Below are 17,964 nucleotides of genomic sequence, written 5' to 3'. Positions count from 1 at the left end.
CCATGAGGCTTTGCGCAGTAGTCAAAAGTTCTTTTAAAAAGTCCCAATTTAATGTTAAGATAAACAAAAATACAACCTCTCCTTGGTGGAATTCGAATTGCACGCGGGAATATAGAAGACGAAAAGCCGTGTGGAAGAAATTACTTTACAATCAGTGCCCGAGTAACTGGAGTGATTATAAATTTGCAGCTGCTGCGTTCAAGAGAACAGTTTCGAATGCCAAACACGAGTATGACGTAAAACATCATGAATTCCTCTCTAAGCCCAGCAACAAAAAAGCTCTGTTCAGATTCCTTCGATATAGAAAATTCATGCCACCACCAGCGAATACTCAATCGATAATACTTTCACCACGCGAGTTATCTGCTTCTTTAGAATTCATATAGGAAAGGGCTTAGCATCACGTTTGCCGATTGGGCCACTAAGACCGCCCATCGCTGATGACTTCGTGGAAGTCACAGTGTCGGAGCTCTCTAATGTCCTTAGATCTCTGCCTGCCTCAGCTCCAGGTGCTGACGGCATTTCCAATGCCATGCTAAAAATGTTGTTTGAAATGTCTTCTGATGACATTCTCAACGCAGTTAATTATTCTCTAAAAAATGCTTGGATTCCACCAGAATGGAGGAAAGCCAAAGTAATTCCGCTGCTTAAAAAACAAGGAGCTGGCTACAACCTTGACAACATTAGGCCTATCTCTCTTACGTCAAATATGGTAAAACTAATTGAAAGAGTTTTATATGATCGTATGATGGATTATATATCTGAAAACTCGTTGCTGAGCCCAAGTCAAATAGGTTTCCGGCCCGGTCTCTCCATTTGGTGTGCGCATGTAGATTCGGAAAGCCGCATCCAACTTGTTCAGCATAGAAAAAAAATTAGCGCTTTAGTGACACTTGACATAGCAAAAGCTTATGACAGCGTCGAGTACTCTCTACTGTTGGACACATTACAGTCCTACAGTTTTCCTAAATATATAACGGCATGGATTTTTGAATTTCTGAGAAACAGAAAATTTCATTGTTTTCAAAACGGATTTTCTTCAAGATTGTTCGATCAGACAAGAGGGGTGCCTCAGGGGGCTGTTCTGTCTCCTATACTATTTAACCTGTTGATGAGTTCAGTACCACTGCACCAGGATGTGAATCTCTATGTCTATGCAGATGATAGTGCATTTTTCGCGACAGCTAGAGACATCAATTCCCTTCACCTGTCTTTGCAAACGTACCTCTGTACTCTACAGACGTGGCTTCACAACCTGCACCTGTCACTAAACGTAAACAAAAGCGCAGTCCTTGTTTTTCCGCTTTCCAGGCCGTTACAGTTATCATTAGTATATGAACAGAGAACTATTCCTCAGGTAGAGTCGCTTAAATACTTGGGTATGACATATGACGGAAAACTGAACTGGCGTTCTCACATAGAAAATATTGGAACGAAGGCGACACGAGCCGTAGGTTTACTACGTAGAGTCAGTAACCGACGCTCTGGTATGCGAAGTGACACATTAATTATGATTTATCGTATGTATGTACGACCGATCCTAGAATTTGCTTGTGTTTTGTTCTCCGGAAGTGCAAAATATAAATTAAGGCCCCTTGTTCTGTTAGAAAGAGAAGCTCTTCGACTATGTTTAGGTCTTCCTAAATTCGTTGCTAATAATATATTATACCAGGAAGCGCGCCTACCTACTCTTCACACACGATTCCGCATGCTTACGGTTCAAACCTACTTAAGAGCTTATGATTCTTCGCCACGACGTGGACAATATGCATTTATTAGTGAACCAGGTCCATTTTTTGAGACCACGTGGTCACGGTTCCATACCCCGCAAGTTGTATTTGTGCAAGCGCAATTAGCACCTTTAAATGTTCGCCTTAGAGAAATAATTCCGCTCCCTAGGTCTCCGAGGTCACTGAAAATTGAGTTTGCAGACATTTTTCCACACAATGCGAAATTTCTGCCCACAACATATTTGAATGACCGTTTACAAGATTATTTGGCCTGTTTCAAAATAAACATAATTGCGACCGCTGCTTCTTCGTGTGAAGAGAAGGCAGGTGTGGGTATCTACTCACCATCCCTTAATTGGTCTTTTTCACTTCGCCTACCCGATTACACATCTGTTTTTCATGCCGAACTTCTGGCAATAGTTCTTGCCTTGCGGAAATTACCCATTCATATTGCAAGAGTTATTATCGTCAGAGATTCTCTATCTGTATGCAGCGCACTTACTGCGTCTACAAAGTCGCCAACCGGAAACACGTTTTATTCATTAGCTCCGCCTAACTTAAGTTTAGTGCATATAGTATGGGTCCCTGGCCACCGAGACATTGATATAAATGAAAAAGCCGCTTCCTTAGCAAGAGCTTCTTTAGTAGGTCCTGTGCTATTTGTGCTACCGGCAACTGCGCACATTACTGCAGCCAGATATCGGAGATTTTCTTTGAGCGAGGACAAAAAAGCTTTGTCATTAGCAAAATCTTCAGATTTTTTACACTTAAATTATTCTTGGAACCGGCAATGGTGTCCTAACCGGAAATTTGAAGTTTCATTAACTAGGCTGCGTTGCCGTATTCCATCACTTAATTTTTACTTGTACAGATGTGGTCTGGCGGTATCCCCTCTATGCTACCTCTGAATGAACCAGAAACTATAGATCATTTTTTATTATCATGCCGGTGGTTTTCTAATCATCGAAAACTATGTCTAGAAATTCCATTTCGAAATTTAGGATTACCTTTAAGCAGCACTGTTATACTCTCCCTTGGGGCAACAGTTTTGGCATATAGCCACAGGAACGTTTGCCTAGCCCTTTATAATTTTCTATGTGGCACAAAAAGAATGCCTTGTTAATAGTTTTTAGTTTGAAGAATTGATTTATTTCTACTGCAGTTTAGAAAAATCAAAAAGTAAAAGCACAAATTCACAGTTCAAATCTTACTATTACTATTCATAATTTAACTTACTCAAGTTTAAGTATATCCTTTTTTTAACATTCCTATCAACGCAAGGCTTACTACAGTATTGATCAATACTTCATCTCATGTATTCATAGTTTATTTTACATCTTGGATTATTTGTTTTCCTTTCTTTTTTTTCGAGTTATTTATTTATTAACCAATTTATTTTATTTTATGTATTGAGTCATATTACCACCCGATTCGTGGCCTATCCCCCTCAGTGGGTTTGTGCCATTACCTGAGGCTTCATCATCATCATCATCATCATCATCATCATCATCATCATCATCATCATCATCATCATCATCATCATCCCGATCTCGCTTCGAAAAGTAATGAGCTTCCCTTTGAGTTATCATAAAAAAGTTTCTTTCCGGATTTCGTTTTTTCCTCTTAAGTAGTTACTCATAGCAGGTTTTTTTTCCATTGTCGCCACCCGTGAGATTATTTCCGCCTCTCTGACTCTCCGCTTAACGTTCTTTGTTGCTGTGTTGCCCAGCCTACAGGCCGCATATTTGCTGGTAAGCTTCCTAGTTCTTTTCCTCCACTGTGAATCAATGTTTTTCCTGTACAGATACCTCAACACTCTCCCAGCCCATTTAGGGCCAAACAATGAAACCCTCCTTTCCTCTGTAAGGAAGCCTTCATTGCGGTGAGGCTACCTTATGTCACTCTGAAAGCTTCCTTGCTGAGGCGCCCTCGGTGAAGGCTTCCTTGGTACTTCCTCAGCATAAGGAGCCAAACAATGAAACCCTCCTTTCCTCACTAAGGAAGCCTTCATTGCGGTGAGGCTACCTTATGTCACTCTGAAAGCTTCCTTACTGAGGGGCCCTCGGTGAAGGCTTCCTTGGTGCTTCCTCAGCATAAGGTAACTCCAAAGCTACCTTCATGCGTCCTTACGCCGCTCCTGGCCCTGAACGAGCGCTTCACCTCATTGCTTAACCACGTGGCATTCGCTTGCGCATGCGCACTGTCGCCCACCTGCGGAGAAGCGCGAGCACGGTACGTCTTGCCAGGCATGTTCGTTTCAGTCACGCGTGCGGCATGAAAGCATTGCTAGGCGTTGCTAGGCGTTGCAAGACGCCGGCGTGCCAGCGTTGCAGGAGCACATCAAGTTTTGCACTGTAATGCGCAACTTTTTTTAAACTTTAGTAAACAAACTAGAAGAAAGTGTCCACGCTTCTCTATATTAGCTATTCAATTTAAAGATTGTGCGACGATACAACAATTTTTAATAGAATAATGGTGTTCGCGGAAAGATTTGAAGAAATAATCTCGAACCCAGGCACGCGGCAACCGCTCCTCAGGTGAGGACGGGTTAAGGGAGCTTTCAGAGTACGCTTGCTTCCTCCATCGGTCCTTCGCTGTAAGGAGGCCTCACGTAAGGTTAGGAAGCGCTCGAAGGAAAGGAACGTATCATTGTTTGGGCCATAGACTTTTTCTCCCGGTATATTTCCCATTTACTGGCTACTTCATCCTGTGGTAACTGCACCTTCTTTGCCTGCCTGCGCTCTCGGGATGCTTTCTGTTGTCCGGCAATCGCTTCTCGTATCTCCCTGTTCCACCAGCTTTTCGGTTTCTTTTTTTTCCTTTCCAACGAACATGTTGTTTCTCTTTTCGTATTACTGTCGTTATTACACTTAGAAGCTCACTATATTCCCACTCTTTACTTGGCCATTTGCCAAGTTCTTCCTCTACTCTAGTGACTATATTTGTTATTTGTTCAACGTTCAAATTTGGACTGGCCATTTTGACTGGCCAAGGCCGGCTTTTCAGAAGCCATTTTTCCCATAGGCGAAAACAGTGTCTCATTTTTGTCTTAAAAAACAGGCTACTAATCGTGTCAAGTGTTATACTAAACGAAGCAGACAATAAAATGCGATCGTTCTGCAAAATTTGAGCAAGAACAGTGCAGCGGTGAATGCAAAATCTTTTTTTGAATACACGCATCCGAATATTCAGGACCCTGTACACTGTGCACGAAATCAAAACTTCACTTTCTGTGGCATACCTTATATCTGAAGCATACTAAGGCCATTGTGACTGGAACCACAACTTCAAAGTGCTCGTGCTCGTTCACCAGCTTCTCGAATTCTCTAGCGAGGTCAATTTGCTGCAAAGAACAAAAGTGCAGAAAAATTCAAGCATTAATGATTATCGTATGCCTTCGTCTCCTGTAGGCTTTTGTCCATTTTTTTTTCAGTTTTGCTCCTGCCACATTACATGCTCAGATGTGAGGCTTTATCGAGGGCCATTGTAAATATTGATTCGTGTTGGAAACCAGTGCAGCCTTTTTCTAAAATACACTGGCCACTGCGCACATGAAACAGATCCGTGCGGTGGGACTTCCTATGCCGTGTACATCAAACATCCAGAGATAAAGCCTCATTGGTCCACCGTAAATATGAACAGGCATTGAATCAGCTTAAAACAATATTTAGTTCTAAAGTACAGACCACTACTAACCTAAAACCACTGTCTTCTCATTGTGTAGGCTTTTAAAAGAGGAGGGTGATGGCAGATAGGTTTGTTGTCCGAAACTTTGCAGCGCTGGAGTGTCTCAAATCTTCAGTTGCATATGAACTCACCTGTTTGTGCTTTTGACCAAGGATCTGTACTGTACATACTGTTTCAAAAGTAACTAGATAATAAGGTACCTACGATGACAACTGCGGCCTTGCGTGATGTCATGAAGTTACTGGAAGAAGGCTGGTGCTCGGCATAAACGTGTTCGGCCCTCACTGACGAATTTTGTCAAAGTTCAACAATCAACCTCTGCCTGAAGATGTTCTCTTGGAACCTGGGCAGAACCCTCGGTGGCAGGATTTTCTAAAGACGGTCCTCAAATTCTTGCACAATTAAGAGGGGTCTCGATTTGTGATGTTGGGTCTTCGCTGTTCATGTCCATTCAAATCACCATTTTTATCTTCATTTGCCCCAAAAGTCTTTTTAGAACGCAGCTATTAGGCGCCCATTCCTGTGACGAGCGTCGGCGTCGTACTTCGTATCCGAGCGAACGATGAACGATGAACGATGAAAGCAAGCGGAGTGCTGCGGGAGATGAAAGACGGCGATAGCGTTGAGAACGCGAGGAGGAAAGCGGAGGAGGAGCGTATGACGAAAATGTGAGAAAAAACGAAATGCCGCGCAAGACGGGCTGTGCGGCGACAATGGCTACGAGATGGTGCTTTTGGAAATAAAGCGCTAAAGCACTTTGGGAATTTTAAAGTAGCGACACTCTCCTCCCCGCTGCGCTTTCTTCCTCGATTCTCCTCGCGTGCCAGTTCCGCGCGCTGCTCACGGCACACTCTTTCTCCATAGGCGTCCGCACGCCAAGTTTCATCCTAGACGCCAGCGCTCGTTTCTTCCCTGGCGGACCGATTTCACCTCCAACGGGTGTACTTTTCCGCCGCTTCCTTTCAACGTCGCACCCGCGTTCAGTTCGCGCTGTGCGCTAAACGTCTCTTGTTTGCGACGGCGCCTCTTCGGATGACTGGAAATTATTATTCTGTTGTTAACTGTCGCGACAGTAACGTAAACACGAAAGGATTGATGCCACCAGTGAAATTCTGCCGATCTCTTTCACTGATCTCTCGTGAGTGTATGACGGTTTTTACATGTAATCCACGCGAATCTCATGATTACTGGGTGTATAATCCTTTTATCCATATAAAAGCTTTCAGTTGTTCGACCAGCGCTTCTCCTGTCTTTCTCGTGTTTCGTTTGTGTGTGCGCTGCCCAAGAATGGAAACTACTTCTGTTGCATGCGCTAGCAGTGGCCGAAGTTCACGCGTGCCGAGAAATTGAATATATGCACGATGCATTGAACATGACCGGAGTTCATTCCTGCATCACCATTGCACCGATCGATCGAGTTACTGGACGATACACGCCCGCGTCTTGGTCGCGCCGGCATTGCTGAAGCAGAAATGATTACTAATACTTTCAACCGCCGTCTTTTGAGCACTGTTAAAAAACGGCCAAGCTATTTACATTGCTGCATCTATACTATATTGTAGGGGACGTACTAGTTAAAGTTGTGTGCGCATGTTGTACTTTTACTACGCGGCGATATATTTTGTTTATTTCCGCACAGTGTCGATGGAAGTCCGTTGTCGCCATCAGAGACAACACGAATTTGTAGCAAAAATTTTGTGGGAAACTGAAATTTTGTGGGAAACTGCAAAAATGACTTCAGCTAACACGCATCGTATTTGCCGACGATTTTTCCGACGGCACATACGATGTCGTTTCCAATTACCTGCTCAGTGCCACTTACATGGCTAAGCAGACGCTGCCCTTTCGCCGCATTGCAGCCATGAAAATAATCGTCAAGCGTACCGATCTTTTTAAAGGCAAATAGAAGCGTGTACATCGTCCTTCCAATAAAACGTCCACGCGCACACACACGTAGGCACACACCGCGCGCTGTACGAAACGTGCCCAAACACGCGCAGTGCAAGATGCAATCAAAGCGGTGTGAACGAGAGATGGGAGAGGCGTACACGCACTAGTTGAATTTTGCCCCGCATGCGGCGCTCTCACGCCGGCGCAGCAGCGGTGCCGTTCTTGTCTATGGCTCCCGCGGACGGGCCGCAGTATTCGATGGAGGCGCATGATTTTGGGCCACTTGCGCTCCCAAGTGGTGTAGAAAATTATGAAAAATGGTGATAACAGCATCGAGAATGCTGAATGCAACGTTTATATGGAGGTTGGTTTCTTAAAGCGGTATGGATGGGACATACTGATGTAAAAGGAGCTGTGAGGCGAGTTCTATACGTCAGATATTTTTTCTGGCACATAATAAGATGCTTTACATCGCGGATCTGATTTTGTATTGCTTGTAGAACTTCCCTCTGTGTTTGGCTTTTTTTCTTGCCTGTGCGCGCATGTGCACCGGAGGTATTATATCCAGCGTGCTTTCTTTTAATGAATTAGTCGCGAGTGTATCGTCCGTTCGTATGTTTGTCTTCTCAATGTCAAAGTGTCTTTTCCGCTGTGGTCTCTAGACTAAATAGGACGGTTGCGCAATTTCAGTACGAGCAAGCGTGCGCGATCATGTGAACACCCCCTACACATTGCCTGTATTCGTGAGAAAACCAAATAATAATCTTCACCCACTAATGCGCGCGTGGCAGCCCAATTCAAAGCAAATTCAAGAACTGAAAGATAATGTGGAAGCTCTACTGGAGTTGTCTAAGTATGCGTAAGCATACCTCCGAATTTCAGTTAAGCCACCCCAAAATTTAAGTTGGGCCACTTCCAAATTTCAAGTTGACCAGCCCCAAAATTTAAGTTCGCCCACCCCCAGAGTTCAACTTGGCGTATCCCCTAATTTAAGCTGGCCCACCCCCAAATTTCATGTTGGCCCACCCCCGAACTATATTTGGCCCACCTCAAATTCTAAGTTCCCCCCACGCTCAAATTCAACTTGGACCACGTCCAGATTTCAAGTTGGCCCACCCAAAAATTTCAATTGGCCCACCTACAAATTTAATGTTGACGTCACCCCAAATTTCAAGTTGTCCCACTCACAAATTTCAGTTGGCGCACCCCTACTATAAGCTTCCCCATACATTTTATAAGGAGCCGTATGCATCTCTATGGGTACCTATTTATTATTTTTTTGGTGGGGAGCTTTGAATTGTTCCTTATCGCTTATGAAGCTACCAGTCATCTATATTTGCACTATCATAATGTATAAATGTCTTAACTGTGCAAATTACGCATTTCTGTGCAGATACAAGGCATTACACTTTTCACGTGCAAGGCCGGTGTACTCGCCAAAGAATGCTTACGCATTAAAAACGCATTGTAGACCAGCTGGCGCTGATCACCCGCAATGCTACGGGCATATTTGGCATTAACTTTTTTAGGGCCTACATTCATTGTACCATGGGACTGATGCACACATCGAAGTAAGCTGGAAAGAAAGCTCCTCTACCAGCCGCTATTTCGATTTTCAGTAAAACAGGCAACGGATCCTAACAATCACGAAAAGTGCAATCGAGAGGCCATATCTTCGCACATAATTGTTCACAGTGGAAAGCAAAACCAATAGTGATGCATTTTCGACTAAATAACAGGTGACGACGTGCGAGGTGATGAGTCCCAGTAGAATATTCAGCATACTGAGGACACCCCCATTTTTATGCATCATACAAATTGTCGCCGTAAAACGCTGATGAGCAGGCTGGAAGAATAAAATGAAAAAAAAATGAAGCATTAGGGGATGCTTTGAAACGAGCAACAAGAAAGGCTTCATAATTACCTCGTGAACAACACTGTTCTTTGTTGGAACAAAGTTCTTTTGACCAATGTTGTGCAGCCACTGCTTGCGCAAGCCATCACGCTTTCCTTGTGGTATCACAAAAACTGCATAACCATCTTCAGGCTTCTTGCTGCAGTTATATGCGTTACAGCATGGCATAGCGCTAGCGTAACACCGCAGGAAACATAACGTGCAACGTTCGCTGCACCGAGCCAGCCGCGAGCTAAGGAGAAAAATGGCGCCAACGGAAAACACAAGCAAAACGCAAGATCCGCGCGTTTCTAAGGGTGACGGCAAGGATACCAATCACCGTACAGAAAAACGGGGCAAAACTGGTTCCTGTCGGGGGACGCGCAAGGGATGAGGAGGAGGCGAGGAGGTCGCGCGGCGGCGGCAGTTTAAAAAGTGACGGTACTTTCAAATTATCAAGGGACTTTATAAAGCGCCGCATGAGCGGAGGTCTGTCTGCGGCGACTGCTGTGAATAACGCCTACGTGTCACCCATGTGCTGCCTCTCGCGATCTCCCAATTAGCGAGGCAGTCGCGCCACACTTTGCTCCATAGGCAACGTGCCGCACGAGACAGATTGTCCTCGCTGGTCAATATATCGCGAAATGAAAACGCGTATAGAGCTGCGCTCAAACTTCGCATGTGTGCACGAACTTGAGTATTGTAACCGTCGGTCATCTTTTTCTTACTCCAATTCCACTTCCCGAGTGATGAGTTGCTGGTCAGAACTTCGAAGCAGGCCGACCTCGCAGCTTGTGCTTCATGCTAAACTCTACCCGCCGTGGTTGCTTAGTGGCTATGATGTTGGGCTGCTGAGCACGAGGTCGCGGGATCTAATCGCGGCCACAGTGGCCGCATTTTCATATGGCAAAATGCGAAAACACCCGTGTACTTAAATTTAGGTGCACGTTAAGACCAGGCGGTCGAACTTTCCGGAGTCTCTCACTACGGCGTGCCTCATAATAAGATCGTGGTTTTGGCACGTAAAACCCCATAATTTTATACTAAACTCTCTGCAGCACGCTAGTTAGCCGTGACTAAGCTTCTTTCTCTATTGCTCACGGCATGTACTCGAGACCGGCCGTGTCTTAACATCTGTTCAGCGCTCATGGCTATTTTGCAAGACCCTTCCTCTTTACATTTCTTTCGTTTCTTCGTAACCTGTTGTGGCAATTAAGGCCGTCACCAGCAGGTTTTCTGGAGCGGTAATGCAGAGCACGTTCACGGGCTCTTCTGCAAAAAAAAAAAAAAAAAAAGCAGCAGGCGCCTTGTGGTCGTTGTATGCACTTTGAAACGATCGAGATGCCACGTACGTGAACGGAGACAAACCCCCATACATTGCAATGAAGGAGGCGAGCGGCGCTTACTGGGATCGTCTTTTTTCGAAGGTGGTATCGGCTCTCCGCACGTGAATTCGCTGCTTAAAGCTTGCAGGTCTGTTATGGTTGTGCGCGTTCCACCCATGTTGATTTGTCCTCTAAAGTAGAGATCAATGGTTCCATGAAGTGCATTCACTGCGCCCGATTACAAAGAAAGGGCAAATAAATTGGGTTAGCGTCGGCGCGATGGGTTGCGTTAGACACCTGTGGCTCGGACTCCACGCTCCGCACGGCCATCAATACGGCACTCGGACTACCACTACACTTTTCTGCCCAAAATTAGGCTCCTCCGCGTTTGAGTATACGCTTAATCGACGAACTCAGTGACGCTCATTGTAATTGCCAAATCCACCGCCACACTCAGTCGATGCAAGGCCCATCCTCTCCAATCGGTTGCTCTCTGCGCCCAATCTCGCGCACAAGCTCCGCTGTCCAAAGCGTCAAAAGGACGTGACGCCACCCGAGCAGCTCACATTTCCCAGGCAGGACGGTGCGGCGTGCTTACTGCAAGACAAAACTATGGAATAAGTTTCGCACAGCAAAAACCAATGTCCCTGAGAGGGCGCACAATTCGAGGAAAAAAGAAAGTTAATGAACGGCGACGTTACAGAATCACAACCCAAACTACAGCGAAGCAGAGTTCGAGACAAAGAAGCTGCGGCGTCCGGGATGCTCCTTAATTCCTGGACAAATAGGCTTTTGAAGTTTTATTTTGCCGGTTCACCAACATCGACTTCACGTGACAATTCTACAGAAATATAGAACGTATGACCGCTCGCGCCTTTTCCAACTGGATCGTGGTTGGGCTATTTTCGCTTCGCTCTTTCTCTCTCTCTGCAGCTCGTATACCTGCGGATTTACTAGAAATCAATTGGGCGAGTTGGTACAGATGCACGGCAGAAAACAGCGCAACTGCACAAGGACGAAGAAAGAACAGATACACAACAGCGCCTGTGTGTGTCTATCTTTTCTTTATTCTTTGTCCTTGGGAAGTTGCGCTGTTTTCCTTCACTACATGCAGAAGTCACTTACTCGTCGGATGTGTGCCTGCAGGCCGTTGATCCCGTAGCATCTAAACACAAACCACAGCTTTAGGGAGCGGAATCGCCTGCCCAGAGGTATTGTCCAGTGCTGAAACGACAGCAGGGAAGATGTGAGATGCAGCATAATATTTTGACGGCGCCAAGTCTTCGGGGGAACGAACTCTTACCCTGTAATCGGGAACTTTGCCGCCCTCGTTGTCATGCCTCAGATACAGCGGGTTCACCTTGAACGCTTCTTCGATGTCAGTTCTTTTTCTGAACCTGTCAAAACAACGTGTAGTGACTAGAAGTACAGGACTATCGTGTATTTTTGCTTCGCATAGTGACTACTGCGTGAATGCACCGTTCAGCACTAAGGTGGAAGCAAGCAAGCGATTTTATGCGTGCGTACTCGTATACGCACGTTTGTTCCTGTGCGTGCACGCTTGTGTTTATCACCAGTTCATACTAAATAACACTTTGTGCGTTCGATAAGTACGAGGCGCAATCAATTAAAAAGTACAACAGTTCAGCTATAATTTAGCTGTAGAAGGTTGGGAGGTGGCTAATAGACCTGTTTTGTCACATGGTTTGGCTCTTCACTAGACGGATTTGTGCACGCTGGCCTAACATCCAGATGGGAAATTCCACTTGCCTGCATCGCTGTCGACATGAACGCCCATTTGTACATGCGCCAGGGACAGGCATCGCTAGGTAGTCTGTATATTTGTGGGGGAAAATACGCGAAAATACATAAAGAAACGACGAGACGGGACGTTTCTTCAGATATTTTCGCCTCTTTTCCCTAGCAAGAAGTATGAACCAACTAGCCCAGCAACTGTGAGCATAGTTTCTGGATATGAATACCAAAGATTCCGCTAAAATGTATTGATGTTAGAACATCATGGGGGCGTGTGTAATGGCAGATGAACAGGCGATCAAGGCAGAAAGCTGGGCTAGTTGGTGTGTCATCATTATTCAAAAAGGCTAGCGCGAATAACAGGGACACAGACAACACAGACAGGGACACAGAAATTCGTCCTGTTGTCTTCTCTGTCTGTGTCCCTGTTATTCGCGCTAGCCTTTTTGATTAAAGATGAACAGGTGTTCGAACGGCACAGGAAGCTGTGAAGTGGACAGTCCCGCTCAGTTGACGCATGTACCTCAATCTTGCCAAGCTCTCCCTTCGATGACGCAGACTCGACATTGGAAGTCACCCCTACTTAACCTGTCTGTCACGCGACGTCACGACAACTGCGAGAGCTCCCCATCTGATATGGCGTGTACCGACTGATTATGCATGATATGACAGAAAAAAGAAAAATAGTTATTTCTGATTCGACGCCTTTTCGCCATTAGCCCCCGGCTATTGGTCAAAAGTTTTCGGGCTGCACCCACTTCACCTGTCAGTCACGCGACGTAACAAAACACGAAAACCCACCGCGTCAGAGTGACGTGTACGCATTAAAGATGCATCAATATGCCGAACGGAACTGAATTTTCTTCTGAATAGCCGCAGGCTGCCCCGTTGCGAAAGGAGTAAAAGATGGCTGCCGCCGATCGGTCAGCCACTGGCTACTCGCACTTGCCGGAGAGCATGGGTTTATTTGCGTATAATAAAACTTCTTGCGTGGCCGCGTAACGTTTTCGAGCACTTTCGGCACGCTTACGACCTCATTCTGCTAACTCTTTTTTGCTGAGGATGCGTTTTAGCGTCGTTATTAAGATTCCGTCGCATGCCACCGCAATTTTCGACCAGCCACCGCAAGCTAAATAAGGGAAAGCGGATCGATTGCAGACGTCGGCACCACCCTCTTAATCCGGTTATCGACTTTCCGTGCAGTGGCTCGACCCTATCGAATCCATCTCCACTTGAGCATGCTGCTTGCCTCTTGTCAGCCAATTAGATAAGACAAGCCGCTCAGTGTAGGCAGTGTTATTCGTTTTTCAAGCAAACAGCGACCTCCTATGAACGAGGAGAGCGTATGATTGGTCTGTTCAGACAGCCCTACGGGTGACCGCCCGGGGCTTGCGTTGGCGGTTACGCAAATTTGACGTCAGGAGATTGGAATAAAAACATATTGAAATAGTTTTACGTTATAGGGCCCCTGATTGCCTTCATGCGAGACGCGGGGATCTTTGACACGACACGTCCCTGATCTTGACTCACAGGAGGCCGAGGCGGAACAATTGCCGGCTATGTATGCCAGGCTAATCCCGCCTGCTGCAACACCACCACCGCCGCCACCACCACCACACCACCACCACCACCACCACCACCACCACCACCACCACCACCACCACCACCACCACCACCACCACCACCACCACCACCACCACCACCACCACCACCACCACCACCACCACCACCACCACCACCACCATTACCACCATACACCCAAGACATTCATCCATCGAGAACTATGCAGCATGCACATATTCTGGTTCTTTGGCCTTTGCCGTTTGACACAGATACTACGCCGGGGAAGTATACCTCCAGATTTACTCAAAATAAATCGATTTTGCACTTGGCCGTCCATGACATCGCCTTTTTTTTTGTTTTCTCTAATTGCATCGCGTTCGCTTTTTGTTCGTAAGCGGGTACTGACGATTAAGCAGACTGCGCAGTGCGCGTGGCCTTAGCTGTATGCACTCGTGAAGCGCCGCAGGAAGCGCTGCTTTAAATTCGATACAACTTTCACATCACATTTTCTTTCGGCTGCTGTAGTAGTTAATGTGTAACTAATATGTGTGAGCCTGTATCCGCCGCTCCACTTTCAAACTTTTCGTGCATGAAAGTACGTGTTAGCAATAAAGTGTACAATCGTCGTACAAATCACTCAACGAAATATAATGCAATGAGAGCACAAGCACAACTTTAAGAACGAAAGATAGAACATCTCACGTAGTTAGCTCAGTTTCGGCGCTGTACGAATTCATGTCTCGGAACGGCGCTATCATGTCGAGCTCAGTGTAACAAAACTGAAAAAAAAAGAACAGAACAGAGACTTAAAGAATGTGCCTCCAAAATAATATTGCAGCCGTGATTTGTTTTGTCTCCTTTTTTCTATTTTTGATATGGTGTGGTGTAAATGACTTGTTTTGACTACTTATCAACGCTGTTCGTTACTGCAGTTCGTATCGTTTTCGTATACCGCTATTCTTTGCTTCTCACCGTTGCGCGAGGCTCAAACGCGGCGACTCGCCGTGGTTGCTTAGTGGCTTTGGTGTTGGGCTGCTAAGCACGAGGTCGCAGGATCGAATCCCGGCCACGGCGGCTGCATTTCGATGGGGGCGAGATGCGAAAACACCCGTGTACTTAGATTTAGGTGCACGTTAAAGAACCCCAGGCGGTCCCAATTTCCGGAGTCCCCCCAATACGGCGTGCCTCATAATCAAAGCATGGTTCTGGTGCGTAAAACGCCATAAGCTAATTTTAATTTTCAGCCGCGGCAATGGATAATGCTACTGGTAAGTAACGCTGCTCTTGCTTACCACATTGCGGAGCAGTCGACGTTAACCAGGAGCCACTTGTGCGGGTTCATACTGAACGACGACACGTGCTGAAACGGGACAGAGAGATTTAGGAACACACGCAAGTGCTGGCAGGATTCTCGCCACTCTTCTGTAATGACTTAAGAGAAACGGCAAGTGCAACCTCGATTCCTTTCATGTAGTGTCGATATTCTGGGCATATAAACGAGGACCCCGCGTATGCAGCGTCCACATGAAGCCACAGGCTTTCTTCATCACCTGCGAGAACGAAAGAAAGAAGGAAGAGAGGAAGAAGAAATAAAGTCAGCTGTAAAAATGGTTTTTGAAGGCCTTTTGAACTTTTGGTATGGCTGCTGTGCTCGGTGAAAAGCTGAAGTACTTCCGCTTTGCTTCGGTTACGTCTCTGTGAGGAAAATCATGACATGCACTGTTGCATCCGGAAAGGAAAAGACAGATAACTTGCAGACAACTCCTATCTCTTCGAGGTTGTCGAACGCACAGGAGTTGGTTGTCCCCAAGGTAGCGACCATCTGAAAAAAAAAGAAAAAAAAAGAGAAAATAAATAATGGAATTGGGCGCTGTATTAGTGCAGGCGCGCGAAAACCCAAATGAAAGGTCTACCGTTTATAAAACCACCGAGGCATGCGCTCCGCAGGGATGCACAAATCGTGCACAAAATGACAAATACGCACGATCCCAGTTTATTGCATCAAAATCAGCCACAGCCTAGGTGTGTGGTGTTTGCAGTAGAACCAACTTCGGCGTCGTACTTAATGAATTTGGCAGGCGTCATGACTTCACAAGGACGAAATGCGCTTATAGCCTTGTGCGCTGCACTTTCACTCCATTTTCTTGATTTTACTTTCGTGCCTTTGTATACATGCACTCGCTTATTTTTTGCCAATCACCTCCTGTCGCCGAACTATCAACGCATACAAACCTACAAAGGGAAAGAAACGACTATTTTGAGAGCGCCGCTCTCACAGCTATACACGCCACAGGACGCAAGCGTTATAGGGTGCCTACATTCTGGAAACATACGCTTATTCATCGCACCACAAAGCTGCAGTTAGCTCAGTGCTAAACGTAAACACAGCGTCATCCTTTTTTTAAAAGCTAGAAATATATATTGGCCCAGAAATATAGCGAACTCCTAATGCACGTTAAGGGCCCGGTGCTGCAGGAAATCCGGCGTCCAGATTCGGGCGGTGTTTCTGCGAAGCGATTTTCGAACCACCGATACCGAGGCCCTCCATGTGGCGCAAGGAAGTTCATGGACTAATTGAATTTCTCAACCTAAAATATGTAGAAAAATCGTCAAGTACGACTTACACACAACGTACAGACATGATAGCGTCGGATTGTAACTTGAAAATACGCGAAAACTCAAACAAACCCCTTTTCCAGCGTTTATACCATTCATAGACCGGCCACGGCGCCCGAGATTTGCGCGCGCCGGCGCGCGAAAATCTTGGAGGCCGTGGAGCGGCGCGCCTGCTTCCTTATAACACCTCCAGATGGCGCTAGCCTCTGCCGCATTGCTACCCGCGCAAGAGGCGGCGTTTCTGCCAGAAAGCCCACCTTCGTGCATAGCGTTCGCCGCCAGCGTTTCCCGGTAAACATTACGGTTATATACACTGCAGTTGCCAGGAAGCGTGAGAAGCAGTCAGGGATCTTTGAATGCTATCGTGTTCCACTCTTAAAGGTGTAGCATAAGCGTCCTCCAATTTTTTTTTCTTTCCGGAGCATGGAATAAAGGAATGTTTGAAAGGGCTGGACGAAAAAATAAAATAAAATGTAAGTGTGTGCACGTCTGTCTTCGTGTGGGCTTTTGGAATGTCACACCGTACGCGCACTACTTCCGTCGGGCGTTTAGCTGCATGTTGTTTTGGAGTCGTGTACAGGTTAGATGGGCACCAGTATGCGGCCATGTGGTGGTAACAAGTGGAGACCTATGCAGTCTTTTTGTCAAAAGTTTCGAACTCACTGCGCATGTGACTGGACCTGTCGTCGGGCCGCTTACTGGCGCATCTATAGAAATTTTTCGTCGCTCGAGAATACCACACATTGAAAAAAGGGCGGTGTTTAATTCCCCCCCTCTGTCTCTCCCTCGAGTTTTGAAGCGCACAACGTGGTATATACAGGAGTCCTGTAACGTGACATGACGACATGTCACTCGCGGAGTGGCTTAGAAAACTGCCGACAAAGACAGTACGTAAATCGTGAATAAGCGATATGCAGCAGCAGTCGACAGCCTCGTCGCTCCTTTCGCATGGTCAGCCTGCATGGTCGGCCCTATATAGAGAGCTTATAGTGAGCTTGCATTGAGCCAGCGTATAATGACGCATAATGACGTAGAGTACGTTACCGCCATGGGAATGAAGCCCAGGCGGCGGTCCTCTTGGACGACGGCGCGCAGCGTTGGTCCCCGCACTGCCAGTTGGTCGTCCGTGTTGAGCACGTGGAAGCGCACGCTGGCCAACAAGGCGGCCCTCTCCACCGACGAGTGGGCCTGCGAACCACAGCTAGAGCTCATACCCGCCGTGCTTACTTCCGGATCGTAGCTATATAGACTGTACACGAGGCGCAATGTGACACTGGAATTATTGCTTTATATTTATTCGCAATACCTTACAGGCCCCTCGGACAGAGCACTGAATAAGGGAGAGGGGGGATTGCAGAAATAATCTGTTATTAGAGTTGTAAGATAAACAACGATAGTGGGAGTAAAAAACAAACAAACAATAAACAGCTGTGGGCAGAAAAAGCAAGGCGCAGTGAACATCATTATACATTCTTATAATCGAAGTGTTGCTGCAACATTTCGC

At 46.2% G+C, this 17,964-nt stretch overlaps 1 protein-coding gene across 1 annotated transcript in view; it reads right to left on the bottom strand.

Moving 5' to 3' along the window:
- The window catches only part of LOC135906030 (aromatic-L-amino-acid decarboxylase-like), a 58,621-nt gene that overhangs the window by 18,109 nt on the left and 22,548 nt on the right, over positions 1-17,964 (bottom strand). Inside the window, exons 5-11 of the mRNA XM_065437173.2 lie at positions 17,505-17,648; positions 15,600-15,666; positions 15,300-15,394; positions 15,137-15,204; positions 11,830-11,923; positions 11,652-11,750; positions 4,972-5,073 (exon numbers count right to left, since the gene is read on the bottom strand). Coding sequence (XP_065293245.1) covers positions 4,972-5,073; positions 11,652-11,750; positions 11,830-11,923; positions 15,137-15,204; positions 15,300-15,394; positions 15,600-15,666; positions 17,505-17,648 — 669 coding nt within the window. The remainder of the gene's footprint in view (positions 1-4,971; positions 5,074-11,651; positions 11,751-11,829; positions 11,924-15,136; positions 15,205-15,299; positions 15,395-15,599; positions 15,667-17,504; positions 17,649-17,964) is intronic.

The sequence above is a fragment of the Dermacentor albipictus genome, chromosome 1 (assembly GCF_038994185.2).
Source record: "Dermacentor albipictus isolate Rhodes 1998 colony chromosome 1, USDA_Dalb.pri_finalv2, whole genome shotgun sequence".
Taxonomy (NCBI): Eukaryota; Metazoa; Arthropoda; class Arachnida; order Ixodida; family Ixodidae; genus Dermacentor; species Dermacentor albipictus.
Note: the sequence above shows the minus strand (reverse complement) of the source record. Positions and strands in the feature narration are given on the sequence as shown.